The sequence below is a fragment of the Antrostomus carolinensis genome, unplaced genomic scaffold (genome assembly GCF_000700745.2).
Source record: "Antrostomus carolinensis isolate BGI_N321 unplaced genomic scaffold, ASM70074v2 scaffold3722, whole genome shotgun sequence".
NCBI classification, from domain to species: Eukaryota; Metazoa; Chordata; class Aves; order Caprimulgiformes; family Caprimulgidae; genus Antrostomus; species Antrostomus carolinensis.
The window spans coordinates 139-18,242 of NW_010298775.1; the positions used below are offsets into that span (position 1 = coordinate 139).

Genomic DNA, 18,104 nt, shown 5'->3' on the forward strand with positions numbered 1-18,104 from the left:
CTGCCGCACCGGGGCGGGCAGACGCCGTTTGTCGCCTTTTCTTGCTGCTGTCGCCGGTGGCAGCTGCGAGGGGCGAGGTGTGTGTCCGAGTCTGGCAGAGTTTTGCACGTGAATGATGTACAGGTGTGTCTATTTCACAAATAAGTGTTGGATAGAACCTGGGTGGAAGAGAGATGTGAAGATTCATGTGCCATGGCCTATGTTAAAGGAATATTCAGCCAAAACACCAAATTGCTTTGCTGTGTGGTAAATCTGTTGTGTGCTTTCACTGTCAAGAAAACCTATTCTATTTTACAGTTTTTACTTTTCATTTCCCAGTTTTCCCCTTTGTGTCTGGGGAGCTGCAATGGTTGCAGCTTTGTGAGAGATGCTTTGCCACAGAGCGCTGCATTTGTGAATTAAAGAGTGAGCCCTGCAGGGTTCACGTTAATATCAGGGAATAAGATTTACCTGTTGTTTTAGAACCAATAGAGGGAGCACCACATTCTTTTTTTTTTTTTGTTTTAAAAAAGGAAAAACCATAATGGTTTGCAAAATTATTGGGCATTTAGATATAATCCACAGGTGCACACTTTGGTTGAAAGTTTTACTTATTTGAAGACTGAAAATAGACTTGGATATTAATGGTGTGAATGTTTATCAATTTTACTTTGCTGCAGTAACTTTTTTTTTTTTTTTAACTTTCTCTTTGAAGCCAACATGTCTCGGGAGACTGGAAGTCAAGCACAGCAGTCTCAAGGTGCCCAACAGTCACAGAGTGGTGCCAGTTCCTCTTCCAGTGGGTCACAGAGTACTAGTCAGTCTTCCTCAAGTTCTGGGACCCTCAGTTCTTTGGACACTGTTCCCACTCAGGAGCTTCCGTCAATCCCTGAGGACCACGAACCTGAAGAGCTTGTTCCTCAGCCTTGGGGTCGACTCTTTGCACTTGGAAAAGGTTTCAGCAACTGTGGTATGTGCATACTGTAGTAAGCCTCTTGGCTCATTTGTAGTACCTCAGAAAAATTTTAAGCAGCTTGGTAGAGAGAAGTGTCTTTTCATTTTCAAGTTTAAGTACAAGATTGCAACTTTTGCAATAACTTTGTATTCTGTACTACATCCCAGTGTTTATATTGGGTACCCAGATACACAACTTCCATAGACTTAGAGGAGATTTAGAGGAATTCTGGGGTATTCCTGTTCTTTGTTACTTGCTTCATTTTGCCATTTCATAATTTATTTTGTTTATATATTATATCAGTGTCTCTGAATTGCTGAAAGTGAACTGAAAACTCTACTGTTACTAAAGAGCATAAAATTATTAAAATGATGTACAGTGCGTTGATAGTGCATGGTGCTTTGTCTGCATTAAGACAAATAAGCTTGATTGTATAGGAAGCATCTTGTCTTTGTTATCCTACTTACTACCACTTGTCATCATTCTGTAGTGCCATAGTTAGTAACTTCTGCAATTTTGTGTTCTCTCTCTGCTCGATTTCTCTCTTCTCTGTAGACTGTGTGAACGATGAATACTGGTTTGGAAGAGACAAAAGCTGTGATTATAGTTTTTCTAAGCTAGGATTGTCTGAGACTGGCTTCTACCAGAACTACAGCAAGAAGCATTTCCGAATTTTCAGGGTAGGTGCTAAAAAAGGTTAACTATCTTTTTCTATCTTGGCATAATTGAAAAAGATTGACTTTGGCAGATCCTAAAGAAATCAAAGTTTAAGTACCTTTAGTGTTGACTCCTTTAATAAGACTCTTGGCAATGCTCCATTAACCTGGTTTATGAAATAACCTCTGTAGTCTGATTTCCTGAGCCAACAATAGTGAAGTTTTATAGTCTGTCATGTCTTTAGTAAAGTATTTTTGTCCCTACTGTTAATCTTTCCCATTTTTTTTTCTCTTTGAGGAAATGGGTCCAAAAAATTCCTATGTTGCCTACATTGAAGACCACAGTGCAAATGGAACTTTTGTTAATAGAGAGCTCATTGGAAAAGGGAAGAGGCTTCCACTGACTCACAACTCTGAAATTGCACTGTCTGTACAGACTAATAAGGGTAAAATGTATTATAACAGAAGCAGGTTCTTCATGTGTGACTAAGAGGTTGTTTCTGCAGTGATCTGAGTATCTTGCAAGCTGAGCTTCTTCAAGAGTGCTGTTAAAATATAGCTATGAATTGATGTTTTAGTACTTGCATAAAATTTATCTGTATCCACCTCAACCCTAGTAAAAAAAAATGAAAAAAGTAAATTTAAAAGAAGCTGCATCAGGAACCACCTTACTAGAGTCTAAACTTTTTTTGAAACACTTTTGTGCTTCAGTAGCTGTGTATGTGGTGTTGGGAATGGGGGAAACAGACTGTTCAAGGGAAGTTGAAAAAAACCCCAGGTACTTAACAGATGCTGCATAATAATTAAAAAAAAAAGTTCTTAAAAATTAGGAGGGCTGGGGGTTTGTCTCTTTGTCTTTGCTTTGCCACGAAGATGCTGTTTTCTTGATTGTCTTTGTTCCTTGATGTGACATTGAAATTCTTGCTTATTTTGTCCTTAAATGTAGTGTTAATTAAGCACTGTTGTGAAGTGAATACCAAAGATGTCAGTTTGCAGTAACAAGATCACTTTGCTAACCCATAGCTGATGTCATTTATAGCATCAGTTACCTTTTAAATATATTTGTTATTCTTCCAGCAGGCAGCATTTTCTTAGTTATGTTGTTGACTATAAAATCACAGGAAGCAGTTGTTTGTTATAACAAAATTTAGAATTTAGTAACAGGAAAATTATCTTCACTCATCTTTCTAGTGTTTGTATTTTCTGATCTTATGGTGGATGATCAGTTGCTGTTTCCTAGAGAATTCAGAGAGAAATATATCATGTCAAAGACATTGGGAAGGTAAGCATCCTCCTTTCTGTGGCACTGAGTGTTTATTTGGTTACTGTTTTCAGTACCTTGTGCTGAAATTATTACCAGTGTTAATTGAGCTGCTGTTTTACTTGTTATAATCCCACATATATTCTGAGTGTTTTACAGGGTAGAGTTCTTCATGTTTTTATATTTTACTTTTTCTGTTACATGCAGCAAAACAATTTGATGAGGACTGAAACGCTTTGATTTAACTGAGATTTCTGGGGTCTGTACGATGATATCTAGGACCAAATAAATAGCCTGTGATAAGTTGTCTAATCATTGCCTGGGAATTTGAACGAAAATGAAATAACCTTCTCTTTTGTTCTTGCCACTTTGTGCCAGTTAAATGAAACCTGGCGCAAAAAGCTAACTGAGAATCCATTTGGCAAGAAACCTCTCAAGTGGTGTTTGTCAGTAAGACTTTGTCCTTCTAACAATTGTTTTTCTTGCTGCAGTTTAAAGAATGCAACTGGATTTTGTTGATTAACAACTGGTACAAGTTAACAGAGACCATGAACCAGTGTAGTCTCTTACCTGCTTCATTTTATGTGGTCTGAAGCTGATGCTTATTCAGAACGTATTAGCCTAAGAGATGCTGTAGTACACTGTATTTATTAAGACCAGAGTACTGAGAATGCAAATTCATTCTTTGCACTTTCTTTGTACTTGTGCGATTAGAAAGAGAAGATGCTTCAAGGCAATAAATTACGTGATTACTGAATTTACTGATCAATGCTTCAAAGTAACATTTTTTGCTTTCTTGCAACCGTTTATGTTCTCTTTGCATGCAAGAATGTTTGTGTATGTTTACAGAATATAGCTTTCTAAAACATCACTGTTGGGGCTTCAAACAGAAGGGGAAAGAACTGTTTTCAGGAAAAAGAGAGGCTGTCTTAAGTGGGGACTATTTTTTTATCTTTTGAAAAAAGATGGTCAGTGAAGAATTTGGAGGCGAACAGTTACGCGGAAACAAATCCGAGTGCAAAATACAACCATTTTTGTTCTGTAATAAAATTGCCACTTAGTAAAAATAAAGGTATTGTCATATCTATTCTTCAGGTTTATGCAGTCCAGTGTTGAGAGAACTCTTCACGAGTTTCTCTTCTCTTAAATGCATCCTTGCGATGGAAATGCTGACAGAGCTTGACCTTGGTATTCACTGATACCCTTTGTACAAACAGATTAGTTGTTCTACATATTTACTCCTGCATTTTTGAATGGGAAGTCCTTGACATCACTTTCTATTTAAACAGACTTCCTGACTATTGAATGCTCTCTGAGGAAGCTTTGACAACATGCCATATTCAGAAAGTCAGAAAGCAGCAGCCTCAAATTGTGTATAATCCAATGCTTTTGTTTAATTTGTCTACACTTGTTATGCAGATTTTTGAAAAGTATTTGTAAGTATTAACACAGCTGTGCTTTTATGTTAGTGGTGCCTGTGGAGAAGTCAAACTGGCATTTGAGAAGAGCACTTGTAACAAAGTTGCAGTAAAGATAATCAATAAACGGAAGTTTATGGCAAGTGGAATTAGAGATGCAGTAAGTACTTCTATTTGTTTGTCTTTTGGTCATCTTGCAATAGTCACGGAATATTTGGTAACCTCTCTGGCTCCCCAGCTCTCTTCAACTAAAGAAGCTTTTCTCACTTGATGTCTTCTGTGTGTAATTTCAAAATGCCTTTTGTTCTTATAGAATTTATAGAAATCTGTAGAAAATGCTTGGTTATATTCTTTGACCACATTTCATTATTTTTATAATTTAGGACTGTTTGTTAATGTGCTATATACAAAGGGTGGTGAGAAGTCTTGTGGAGTTTATATTCTAAAAGGCACCAGATAGTCACGTCATAATCAATGGAATCTGACAAAAAAATTCACAGACTTTGCTAATTTGTTGTATTCTCCATTATAATACTTCTAAACAAAATCGTATGAAGACTTTTGGGAAGGGCTTTTAATGCGTCTAGTCTTGTAGCAGAAGCCTGAATCTGAAGGAGAACAAGCCAAGTGGCTTTACTCCAACATGAGAAAGAGATCCAAGCAGCTTCCTATCTATTACCCCAACTTAGATTTTCTATAAGGGTATAGGATGAACTTTGAAGAAAAAAAAAAAAAAGAAGCAAAAGTGCATGGAAGAAAGAGTTACGTAAGTTGTGCTGCTGCCAATTTACTGAATTTAAATGAAGTTGGATTAACCTCAGTCTTTGGGAAAATGGACTTCAGAGCACAGACACTATTCAAACTGACAAAGTATTTCATTGGGTACTGTATAGGAACCTACTACTTGATCTGAAAAATATTTTTGTAAAGACAAAAATTAAGGTGGAAAGGTAGCTGGCTGAGGAAAGGATGCCAGAAGACTTCAGTGGGAGTGGAATTAGTTACTAGTGGAAGTTTTGAGAATTTGTTTTAAGATTAGTCTTATGTACTATTACATTTAGAGATCATGGCACAAAAAGTGGGAATATACAAATTCAGCTCTTTGGCACTGACCCAAAGTCTCTGTTGATGGAAAGGAAGATTGCAGTATCATGTACGAAGAACTGATACTTTTGTATGCTGGAGTATTAGAAGTTAGATAATGTTTAATAGTGCAAGATTGTATACTTCAAGTGACAATTTCTGCTATAATCTGCACTTTTCCTAGTTCAGAGGAGGAAGTAGATTAGTTATTTGTAGCTGCATATGTAAGATCAATGTGATTGAAAATTGCAAAATGCAATTTTGGAACATTTTGAATAAAGATTGAGGAAATGCTGTTATGAATTATAGTTATTAATAAATGCTATTGTACAAAACAGATAGGATTACATCTGGAATGTTGTATATGGATCTGATCCTGTATGTTCAAAGATGATTGATTTGGATTGTAAGAAGCGCAAAAAAAAACCCAAAAAACAAAAAACCCTGCTGGGTTGACTTCATCAGTTGAGCCTAAGCTGCAGCTTTAAACAATCTGTTTATTTTATCTTGCAAAATAAAGGCTAGGAGAGAGTAGCATTGCATTAGCCTATATGGAAAGCATCTTGGAGGGAGGAAAGCTGTTTAAAGGACAATACCAATATAGACTGGCCAAGATTTTTTTTTTTTTTTTTTTTTTTTTTGTAGTTATATGATTAGGTGGAGATTTCTAACCTGCAGTGAAATGACATGTCTGGAGCAGTATCTTGCTGCAGACAGTGAGAGCAGACTGTTCATTTCACTCACTGAAGGCATCTGATCAGTTTATGTATAAAGATTATACGTTATGGTCACTTAAAGTAGCAAGGGAGATGAAACAATGGCTTTTCTGGTACTATCTCTTATTTCTGATGTGTCTTATTCCAGAACAGCACTGTCTTACCCAGTATGATATTTGATTCTTTTAATAGAACCCAGCTTTTAATATCAATACAGAGATTGAAATTTTGAAGAAAATCGATCATGTGAGTGTTACTGTACATTCTTATTCCTTTTTGCTGCCTACTATATTTCTGTAGTTCACTGACCTTAGTGTAGTAACTAAAGATGAATTTAATTTGTTTAGAAAAATATGTTGAAGGATGCATATAATATTTCTTGTAAATACATCCATTGAACACTTCTTTTAATTATTCTGTGTCTTTCCTGATTTGAGGTTTTAAAACCCTGAATAACCAAGATGTACATTTGAGAAGAAACTTCACAGAAGCTTCAATCTGAACCACTGTTGAGAAATGTTTCCTTGATGCATGTTTTTGTAAATACTGCCAGATAACCAAATATAAAGACTAGATTCCACTGTCAGTTTTTTTTAATTTGTATCCCCTCTTTCCCCTGCATCTTCCTCCTGCCCCACAAAAGACACCTTTTACTTTTGTTAAGTAAAAAGCTTGCATAGCTTAATGAACTTACTCTTGCTTCCCAGTGTACTATTGCATATGAAGAGGGTATGGTAACTCACAACTGGAAAAAATAAAGATACTTGTTGAGTTGTAGTCACCACAAGAGTTGAATGTTTGTGTGTGTGGAGGTACAGGGGAGAAGACAACAGACTTGAATATTGTGTGCCAAAGCCTGGGGTGCTAGTCAGTTGTGTTAAGTGTTAGTTTAAGTGGCATGGTTGAAATCCTATTGAAATAAGAACTTCAGGATGATAAACTGTTGATAATTTCAGTTTTTACAAATGATTCTGCTTCTTCTGTGTGCCCATTTGGGTTCCCCTCTTTTATTAGCCTTGCTTAATCAAGATCAAGAACTTCTTTGAAGCAGAGGATTACTACATTGTTTTGGAACTGTAAGTAACTCGTTTGAAAGTAAATGCATAAAATGAAATGTTTTTCATAGCCACAAAGAATGTGTATAGTTCTGAACTCTGGGGGTTTGTTGGTTTGATTTGGTTTGTTTTTCTTTTGCTGGCCTCCACTGTTCTCCAAAACCTCTGTAAAATTAGGAACTGGGATAACCAGAAGAGTAATCCTTCTATGGTTTGAAGGCACTGAGTGCCCGAGTAGTTGCCCACTATGCTGCTGTTGTGGGTTGCTGCTACTTTTTTGATTTTGAGCTCATAAGAGGAGGCTGATCAAAAATCTTATAAAAACTCCCAGTGAAGACTCAGATTAGGCCTAATTCAGCAGTGCGTGTGCTGTGTTTAGGACGTTGCTCACTCATTTTCAGAAATGTATTCCCTCTCCGTAGCCAAAATAGCCAAATGTTTTGGTTTCAGTCTTGTCTAATGAGATGAATCTTTTGGAAGTAACATATTAACTTGTTACCTGCACTTGTTTCAGGATGGAAGGAGGAGAATTGTATGACAGAGTATCAAGGCCAATCAAGATGAAAGAAGCTACCTGCAAGTTATATTTTTATCAGATGCTGCTGGCTGTAAAGGTACATAATAATGAATTCTACCAAGAAAAATATGGTTATGCACATGAATGTGAGTCAGATGAATTCTTCTGTCACTTGTCACTTCTGAAACCTGTGCAAGCAATCAGCACAGCACTCTTAACAAGGTGGTTTAACAACATTATTTACCTCACTGCAGCCAAAAAATATTCAAACACTCTTGCTGATTAAAAACAGGGACTAAAGTAATAATACAAGTTGTGCTAATTGATGGCAGTATTATCATGTGATACTTTTATGCCTTTTTACAAGAAAGGAGAGAGAGATGGAAAAACAATTGCTACAAAGGCAAAATAGCACTTTGATCTTTCTTAGTTCTGTTGCTTTTCCTGAGATGAAGAAAGCAGTATAGTTTTCCTGTGAATGGGAAGAATGGAACACTTTGCCAGGTCTACATACTGTGCTTGCATTGAGATTTGACATTTGAAGCATAATGGTTTCTAAGGTTGGGTTGTGTGGTTTTTTTCGGTTGTTTTTTTTCTGTTGTTTGGGTGTTTGTTTGGTTTTTTTGAGGAGTGTGTCATAAGCTGTATAGCTTTAAATGCATGCATGCCTATTACACAACCATTTCGGTTATGCTGCCATTGTTGTATGAAAAATCTGAAAGCTTACATTTAAAAAAGCTAACAATCTGTTTTTCTTTGATTGTATATCTATATGTATCTAGTATCTTCACGACAATGGTATTATACACCGAGATCTAAAGCCAGAGAATGTGCTACTTTCATCTTCTGAAGAGACATGCCTCATAAAGGTTAGAAAACTTATATTTCCTTCTTGTTCATTTAGAAATGTGGGAGTATTCCTTTCCATTCTTCTCAATATTTAGTTAAACATTGTAAAAAACAAAACAAAACAAAAAAACCCCAATTATGGAATTAGTCATACAAACTATGAAGTAACTTAAAACACTGAGGTTTTTTGTTTTGTTTTTTTTTTTCATAATTTTCATTTTACATTTGTTGATATTTCAACCCATAGAGTTATCTGAGAACAATTAAGAAATGTTGTGCTTGTATAGCACTTAATTGGGTATACAGCTTGAAATGCTGATACTTTTTTTTTTTTCCCAATAAAATCTAAATTCTTGAGTTGCAGACAGCATTTCCACAAATATCCCAATATTTTTTGTTGTTGTTTTGGGTTTTTTCTGGGTGGAGTTAGGGTTGGGGTTTTTTGCGGGGTGTTTTTTGGTAGTTTTTTTTGTCTCCCCAGATAAAGCATTGAATAGATTTGCATGCTAAACTGCTTATTTTTCAAGTAATCTCTCCTAATGAGCTACAATTCCTGTATTCTGTGGTTATGTATTTACATCCAAATCTGAGAGTACTTTTTTGCTAAAGTGTTGTATTTCTCCCTACTCCTCCTCTTCCATTCTCAGTTGTTGTTTACTGAATATTTAATAAATGTTTGGGGTAAATTTTGTTCATAGTCACATACTGGAACTGACTTGAAAGGAAGAAACATAATGTTACCTCCTGATGTATGTTGACAATAATGATATGTTCTTGTACAATCAATCCTAATATGTAATGTGGTGTTACCATTTTTAAATACAAGATTACAGATTTTGGACAATCCAAGATTCTTGGAGAAACTTCTCTTATGAAAACATTATGTGGTACTCCCACGTATCTTGCTCCTGAGGTCCTAAATTCACTTGGGACTGCTGGATACAGCCGAGCTGTGGACTGCTGGAGTTTAGGAGTTATTCTTTTTGTATGGTAAGATATTGTGTAGATGTACGTGGCTCAAGACTTGGCAACTTCAGTATCTGTATTAGGAAGTGAAAGTGTGTTTAAAACTATACATGTGTAGAGACGCTATGATAGCAGGTTCTTTAAACTGTGTGATTGTAGTGTTTCATTTGCTGTGACAAAAATCTGTGTTGTTTAACTTGTTTTCTTCTTTTATATAGCTTGTGTGGATATCCACCATTTAATGAGCAAAATACTCAACTATCTCTGAAAGATCAAATAACTCGTGGAGAATACACATTCATTTCAAAGGAATGGAAGCATGTATCAGACACAGGTATGATTCCATTACAGTGGGTTGCAGAATATATTTAGCTCTCTTCTTGTAGTTTTTATTTTCCTTTAACTTCCATTCAACTGTATGGCACACTGCATGTTGATATGTTTAGTTTTCAAAGTAGTATCTTAAAAATGTTGGGTTTTGTTTGGTTTTTTTTTTTTTTTAAGTTCAAAGTTGAAGCATTAGAAAGAACATATACATTTTCATTGAAGAGATTTCTTAGTAATATTTAGCTTTATTGACTACAGAAATATAGAGTTTGTGGGCACATAGGTCTATTTTTCCTCTTTTCACTTTTTCTTCTGCTGTCATCAAGCTGGTCTACAAACTTTGCCTTACCCCGGGATTCTTCAAGTGTTGAACCCAAAATCCCAGAAATTTAAGCGATATGATATCTTCCCAAATGTATAATCTGCTTTCCAAGATGCTGTAAACCAGGAAACTAAATTAAGCTGTCTTTGCTTGTCCACAATAATACTGAAGCTTTTAGGAAGGTGCCAAACTTCCAGTGCATGCTCAGAACCTAAACTGTGGACATGCTCAGTATATCTGCTGGTAATTTTGGTATACTGAAAAGTGTTGAATTGTGTGCATGTGAAGGAAAAATAGTCACAGTCTGCAGCCCTGCCTATGCATAGATAAAAGAAAAGTGATCTGCCCCGCCAGTATTTCTTGATATTGTTCTGAAGTGTCATAAGACACGCTTTTGGACATAGCTTTGGTATATACATATTGCAGAATTTATTTTCAGGTAATGAATTTATTGATCATATGCTAAGCAACTCTTTATTATCTTAGCTCTGGATCTTGTGAAGAAGCTGTTAGTAGTGGATCCAAGCAAACGTCTTACAACAGAGGAAGCCTTAGAGCATCCTTGGCTTCAGGTAGGAATCGAGTCTTAACTGAAGTTCAGCAAAGCTGGGTGGTTCTGAGGATAACTTCTTGATGTAAATTCAAAGGCAGTTCAGCAGCCTGAATTTTATGAGGTTTTGTTGATAAAGTGTAATTTCCTTCTGCAAGGAAGCAGAAGAATACTGACTACTCTGGTCACCAGAGGTGTAATGCGTGCCTGATCCTGCTTCCGTGGAGAATACCAGAAAAGGGATGCAACCATGGGCAATGAGAGCTTCAATTCTTTAGCTTCATGGGAATAACAACTGTTATCTTAAGTCAGAGCTTAAGTCTCCCTGTCCACAGGCTGACTTTGACACTAGCCAGCAGAACAGCAATTGTCATTTGGTGCTTCTCGTGGGCATGCACTGCTGCCTGCCTGCCAGCTGGCTATGCAGTTTCTGCTGGCTGGTGTAAGACCAGAGAGATCCTGCTGCCTATTTACCTAAAGAGAAGAGAGGAAGAAAAGGCCATATGTTTAAGAATTATTTGTTTGTTTTACTGGCATTGTCAATGACATGTAGGAAGAGGAGCCATCAGATCCCAACCTGTAGGATGATGTTAGCCTAGGTATTGTAGCCACCACTTTCTTGTTGGACAACTCTAAACCAAAGAGTGAGCATCTTGAACAGACTGCTTCCATATCTCTCTGTTGAAAGCAAGATGATCTTGCAGCACCTTGTTGTGAGTCAAAGCTTTTGTAGGATGGAGCCTTCTCTTTCTTGCAGCATACAGAACAGAGTTGCTGCTTTGCTCTCCCAACAAGTAAATGCTGTCTCTGCAGGACACAGATTTTCTTCTTTTCCTGTTCTCCTTGTCTTTTCCTCTTGCAATGGCAACTAGACCCCCTGTTGTTTTCCAGTGTGTTTATTTTCTTGGCCCCTGTCCCTGTAAAGCCTTCATTAGCTCTTGCCCCTTCCTATTGCTGCTTTTACAGCATGACATGCTTTCTCAGTCCTTCAGTTCCCTGGCCCTTTTCAACTGTTGTTGCTGCTATTTATCAGTCTTGTATCCATGCCTGATGCTGTTCAGTGCCTTTTCCCACCCTAAACACATATTTGCTTGTTTTCTATTCTTAGTTTTACATCTATTGCCTTTTCTCTTTGTTATCTGGATAATACATTGTCTTTGTGGCTTAACTATCTAACAGCAGCTCACATGACTTCATGTACCCTCTCTGCACAGGCTGAGGGCATTTCTCAGCCTTGAGCAATCTGATTACCTCCTGATGCAGCCTGACCCGTGCTAGAATGTCTCTTATTGCTAGCTGTGTTGGGACCCTTGGCAACAGCCATAAGAACTTGTATAGAAGAGCTTTTTGTTTTCTTGGTCTCGTGATCTTTATTACATTGTCATATAATAAAGGTGGCTCAGAGCAGCTTGAGTCTTTGCCAAGTAATGTAGTTCTCTCAGACTAAATCCACAGTATCTCATGGTTGATACATCTTCAGTAACCTGTATTCAGGTAAGGGAGAAAGCAACTGTGAAATGCCTTCTTCCAGCTGGACAAATTATAGAATCCGAGTCTATGTTCATTATTTTGTGGTTGTCCCACAGATGTTTGACTCTGGATCATGTTTTATAGGCATTGTAGAGTACTGAAGAGTTGTGTCAAGCTAAACTAGGTCCTGTTCCATCCTGTCACCTTTAGTTAAGTAGCATGTCAGGACTCCTGCAGTCCTGTCATCTCTGGCCTTTCCATCAAAACAACTGTTTTTCCTTTATGGAAGGAAGATGAAACTGATTTTTGATGTTAAGAGAATTAGAATTCAGTGGCCCTAATGTTAAACACCGAGAATAAGCTCCTCATGGTCTGTGCTTGGGAAGACTTGGAATAGGTAGAGCTTGCAAATATCTGCCTGGATCAATGCTGTAGATTAGTGGTTGAGCACAAGTGATAGCTACTGTTCTTTCTGCCTCTGTGCCATACCATCCAACAAGTTGGAAGTCTGTTGTTCTATTTCATGCCAACTCTTCTGTCACTAATTCTGTCCCACCAGCCAGTTGGCTTCTGATGGAGCTTGTGGTGCTAGTTCAGCAGCAGAGGTTGACAGGCCCCTCTATCTTTGTTTTCGTTGAAAGATACCAGTGTTAAGCTGCTCCTCTCCATACTCTGGTCCTGCTTCAGCACCATTTGTATGCCTCCATGATCTGCTCCGAATTCAGTGGAAAATCCTGAATGTCTGGAATTTTTCCACAGAAAATAAAGCCCAGTCTGCATCTATAACTTGTCTGTGCTTTCAGATTTTTAGTCCTTGTGGAGACAACTGTGCAAAAAAAGCATGGAGTATTCTGCTGAATACCTTCTTTTGATAACACCAGCAGCTTCTGTATCCTTTCTGAGACACCTCTTCTCAGAGCTATTTTAACATCTGAGAATCAAGATGGGGTTTTTAGAGTCTGAATGTGGCTCTCATAGGAGGGACCTCCTCCTTTGAGCATTGTAACAAGAGTCCCACTTCCTCATCTTGTTTGTGTGGGCAAGCAGTGCAGAATCCTGCAGAGTTTGATTCTGGCAAGCGTCCAGGACTACTATGTTCTTACTGTGATGCGTATGAATAAGTGTCACCATGTCGGGAACCCTCTGAGGTGATGGCTTCCCTGCCTCCTGTTATAGCCTAGTTAGGTCTGTGAGAGGTTGTCTTTAGGTGGTCTTTTATTAATTCTGGTGCTCTGGAGGTGACCACTGGGCCTATGAACAGAAAATGCATTTGGGTGACTGTTTTTAAGTCATTAACTAGTCCTGATTATACTGCTGAGAATCAGAAAATTATTCCTGGCTTTTACTAAAGTAGTTTTGTGTGTAACTTCTACAGTGAGTTCATCAGCTGTAGATTCTTACATTTAGATTATAATTCTGAGTAGGAAATGTTATTGATAAACTGTGCTACACTGATTTTTAAGGATTGCTAGTATGCATAATAGGAAAGGAGAAATATATGACAGTCATTAGACAGGCTAAGAATTTGAGATATTTCAGAATGTAAACTCAGGTTGTTAGCATCTTCATTATATATTCCTTTTATGGACACCTCTTACTGTTATGTTTAATTTTGAAGACAGGACAAAAATATTCAGAAAACATCATACCTGCAATCAAAATGTCATCTATTTTTCAGATGCCATTCTTTAAACCATTTCCTTTCATGGGCTGTTACTAAGAGTATCAGTCGTTTATAGGTGACGTACACTGCCTGCTTGGAAGGCCAACATCCAGTATGTTCAGTTCTAGATATCACACACGTTGAGTACTACCACCACAAGAGCTACTTGAGTGCTGTTACTATGAGTAGCAAGAAGGAGTTACTGGCTCCCCACTCCCTCTTGTGTTGTCCGTAAGTATTGTCTTTAAAAGTTAGTAAGTTAGTATGGAAAAAACGACAACAGATGCATAATGTACACGTACAGCTAATGCCTGTTAGACCCTCTAATGATTTTGGGTCCACTAGGGTATTTTTCAGATATTAAAAGTAAGCATGTTCTCCAAACAAAACTCAATTTTTACAGCTTTATTTAAACCAGTAGTGCTTGCAAATTAATGTTTTAAATACCTGTGCTGTTTACCCCATTCTTTGTTTAAAACTAAAACTTAGTGGGCTGCTTAAACCTAAGTGCTACTCAGTGGAGATGCCTTACCTGTATTTACCAGGTACTTACTAAAAGATTTTTCAAAGATATATAAACAATTAATTGCTGTTTCTGCCTCTGAAAACTTCACTGGGATCTTCTGAATGGCACAAGATTAGTTTGGTTGCATGCTAAAGAAAAACTCAGCTGTTTGTTATATAAATGGAAAAATATCTATCTTATCTTGCCTATGAACTTAAATGTAGCCACAGTCAAAACAGGTGACACTTGAAAAGAAAGACAAGTCCCGACTCTACATAAAATAAACAGGATATTCACATCAAAGCCTTTTTGTAGCACCTAAGAACATATTTAAACCTAAAAAGGAGGCACTGCAATACCCCATAGCTTAGAAGAACTCTCTCCCTCCCCTGCCTTCACCCAAAAAACTCAAGGAAAACATTTGAAATCCTTAGGAGCTCAATTATCCTTATTTCTAATTGTCTCTAGCAGTCAATGTCCCATTCACTTGTCTTTGAGTTTCCCAGTCTTTCCTGTGATATGGAACAAAATTATACAACCTGTTAGCTTCAGTCAGTTGCTTAGAATAAATGTCTAGTTTTAGTTCTAGATCAATTGTTCAGTTGGTGAACACACAATCACTGTTCAAAGCTCAGCCAAAAGAAATGACCTGTATTCAATCACTCGGAGCAGCATACTTCATTTAGTTCTGGGAAAGGCTGAATGACCTGATTTCAGGTTTGGAAGTCTGATTTAGGGTTTGCAGGTAAACCATAGCAACCCATTCTAATAAAATTCCCGCAGGAGAAATTGCTGAAACTAGAGAATGACAGAGTTTTTATTTTTGAAACAGGGAGTATACTATGTCAACTAAATGTCTTTTTCACACTGATCTCCTGTTCCCTGATGTTGCCCAGCATAGACCGAGAACAACGCTGTTGCTGGCAGCTGAACCAGAATGAGGTCCCAGGCTAGCTTTTTCTCTTGAAACATGCCTGACTTTCTGCTAAACTGACTTCTCTTAACAAAGAATCTCTGCTGTCCTGCCTGCCCCTGTGCTGTCCTTCCCTTCTCTTAATGCTTCAGAAGCCAGGCCTGTTCATGCACAACTTGCACAACTTGTCCACTTCTTTTGCAGTGCTCTCCTAGACACTTTCCCTCCACTAATGGCAGCTTCTGGCTTACCACTTCGGGTAAAGAGAGAATTAACTGTACTATACAGTGAACTTCTGTAGTGATATGAATGCTCTATGAATAATATAATATGTGTTGATAGTAATTTGGGTTTTCAAAAGGGAAACTTCAGTGAAATGCCCAAATTCTGAATATTTGCTTTACAAATGTTCCATTTATAACCTTTAAGTTATAAATTAAGTTATAACGTTTAAGTTATAAAGTTAACCTATATGTAAGGCCATAGAACGCATCCAGGATAACTGTGGGATGCATGCTTTTTAAGATAATACTTTATTTGAAAGTTTGGTATGTGGGCTTCGGTGGGTTTTTTTGTTTTGTTTTGGGTTTTTTTTGTAAGTTCAGTTTTAGCTTGACTACTATTAGCTAAGTAGTTATTGAGGGGAAACTGTTTCTTTGTAGAATTAAGTAGATTTTTTTTTTAATCAGCACTGTATATAAACCACCTGCTCAAAATTCTAGTGTGGGGCATGTCAGAATCACAGAATAATTTGGGTTGAAAGGAACCTTTTAAAGGTCACCTAGTTCAACCCCCTCAATGAGCAGGGATATCTTTCACTAGGTCAGCTTGCTCAGAGCCCTGTTCAACCTGATCAGGAATGGTTCTGGGGATGGGGCATCTGCCACCTCTTTGAATAGCCTGTTCCCAAGACCTGCCCTTGGTGAAGCCATATTAGGAAGATATTTATTTGGGGAGAAGCGGGGGAACCTCCTTTTGTCCTTTATTTATTCATTCTTGAATTGCTAATCCATTTCATTAGCCAAAATGTGGGCTTTTTCCTTAAATATTCCAATAGACTACTTAGAGTTACTGCTTTTTTCCCACAGGATGAGGATATGAAGAGTACATTTCAACAGCTACTTACTGAGACACGTGTCAATATGAATCCACCGCAAACATCAAAAATGGTATGCATAACAGATTATTTGAAGATTAATACTTGGCACATACAGAAACTAGATTTTGAAGTATCCATAATAAGAAAATCAATTAATTTTGAGAACTTGGAGAAATGTGCAGTTTTGGCTGTATGTAGCAGCCTGCTAATTATCTCATCTTTCTGAATAGAAGCAATGAACTTGTTGTTTGGCAAGACACTTTATTTAAATGTACAGAAACAGTCTCCTAGGCATTAAAGGATTACTAATATATTTCAAATTAAATTATTGAACATGTATGTTTTGATGGATTTAAGTTATAAATGTTTAGTATTCAAGGAAAAACTTTTATGTTAGTGAAAGTTTAGAAATGGTATTTTGACATTCATTACTAGATGCTAAGTAGAAGAATTTTAAACAGTAGTGGAAGATAAAGCTGGGGGCAGTGTCTCATATGAGAAGGATCAAATATAATTAGATAGATCTTGTTAGAGAAACATTTTTTAGTCATGCTACTTTTTTGGTCACAGAAAGGAGACTTTATCCAACACTGTAATTCTGTAACAAGCAAAACAGTTAGGCTGTGTCTTACCTGATTTAATGTAGCCATCCAGCTGTATCTTTCTTTTAGCCAACCACAACAAGAAAGCGTCTCCATGAAAATGAGGAAGAGTGTGGCTCTTCTAAGCGTGCTGTTCCTTCTACATCTTTTCAGAAAATGAGGTGAAAAAAGAGAAAATTACTTTTGTTAATCAGAGATTTTTTTTATGGAAAGCAGCATTTTTATTTAAGAAAAATCTTAATAATGGGATAACTGTTAAAGATGGAATTGATAAATAAAAATAACTTTGTAAGACTGAGGTGACTGCTGCATATGCATGAGAATCTACACAAATAGATATGTTCCATATCATCCAGCTGTCTGACTCAAGGAGAGTATCAAAAAAACTCATGAACAAAGTTATTAAAAAGTTTTTAGGCTACTTTCATCACCACCTACATTCTGTATACGTGCAAAACTGCTGCCCCACAGACTGCTGAGAGCACTTACAATACTCAGTTTTGATGTAAAACTACTGCTGGAGCTTGAGGCTCTCTGGACTTCAGATAAAGCTAGATGCTAAATATTGGGCTGGCAGGCTCAAGCGTTGTGATCTGTGAAGTGGCTGATAGGCTTTCAAAGCAAAAGTTACCATCTGCATTTCTAACAGGTCCCTTCTTGAAAAGTGTGTGCTATGTTTATTTCCCTTAGCATGGACTGGGTAAGAGGAAACATGATAAATGATGTACAGAAGATGTATAAGTTCCTGCAAGAGAACTGAGAACTGAACAATTTTTAATTTGCTTGTTTGGTGAGTGAAAATTTTGGACTGTCTGCCCCTTACTAAATGGTATTAATTTAATTATTGATTAAGAGGGAGCAATTTAGTAACTCTGTTCTAAAACGTGCATCTTCTGGTTAAAGGCATTTACGGTAAACTGATTTGGAAAGAATAAAGCCTAATGTGTTATGAAATAAACCAATGACAAGTAGGAATTAAGACATTCATGTGTCAGATTTTCCCATATATGCCAATGGCAGAGATCTTCTGTATTTTAAGATATTTTTTTATTGATCATTGTTAATGATAAAATGGCACTTCTTGTAGATTCTTTTTTTTTTTTTTTTTTTGTAATGCACTGGATGGAGGAACATCCCTGGGTATCTGGATGAAAAAAAAGACCTGCTTTCTAATGAAAATTCTTAATCTTGATCTCAC

General features: G+C 37.1%; 1 protein-coding gene across 1 annotated transcript; it reads left to right on the forward strand.

Annotated features, from left to right (window-relative positions):
- Window positions 1–699: 699 nt before the first annotated feature.
- On the forward strand, window positions 700–17,195 carry CHEK2 (checkpoint kinase 2). Its single transcript, XM_010162544.1, has 14 exons — window positions 700–949; window positions 1,490–1,614; window positions 1,889–2,036; window positions 2,782–2,872; window positions 4,321–4,429; window positions 6,261–6,314; window positions 7,083–7,144; window positions 7,638–7,737; window positions 8,423–8,509; window positions 9,316–9,479; window positions 9,674–9,789; window positions 10,591–10,676; window positions 16,294–16,374; window positions 16,976–17,195. Exons 1-14 carry the CDS (start codon window positions 700–702, stop codon window positions 17,069–17,071), a joined length of 1,569 nt encoding a protein of 522 aa, XP_010160846.1. The 3' UTR covers window positions 17,072–17,195.
- The last annotated feature ends 909 nt before the right edge of the window (window positions 17,196–18,104 follow it).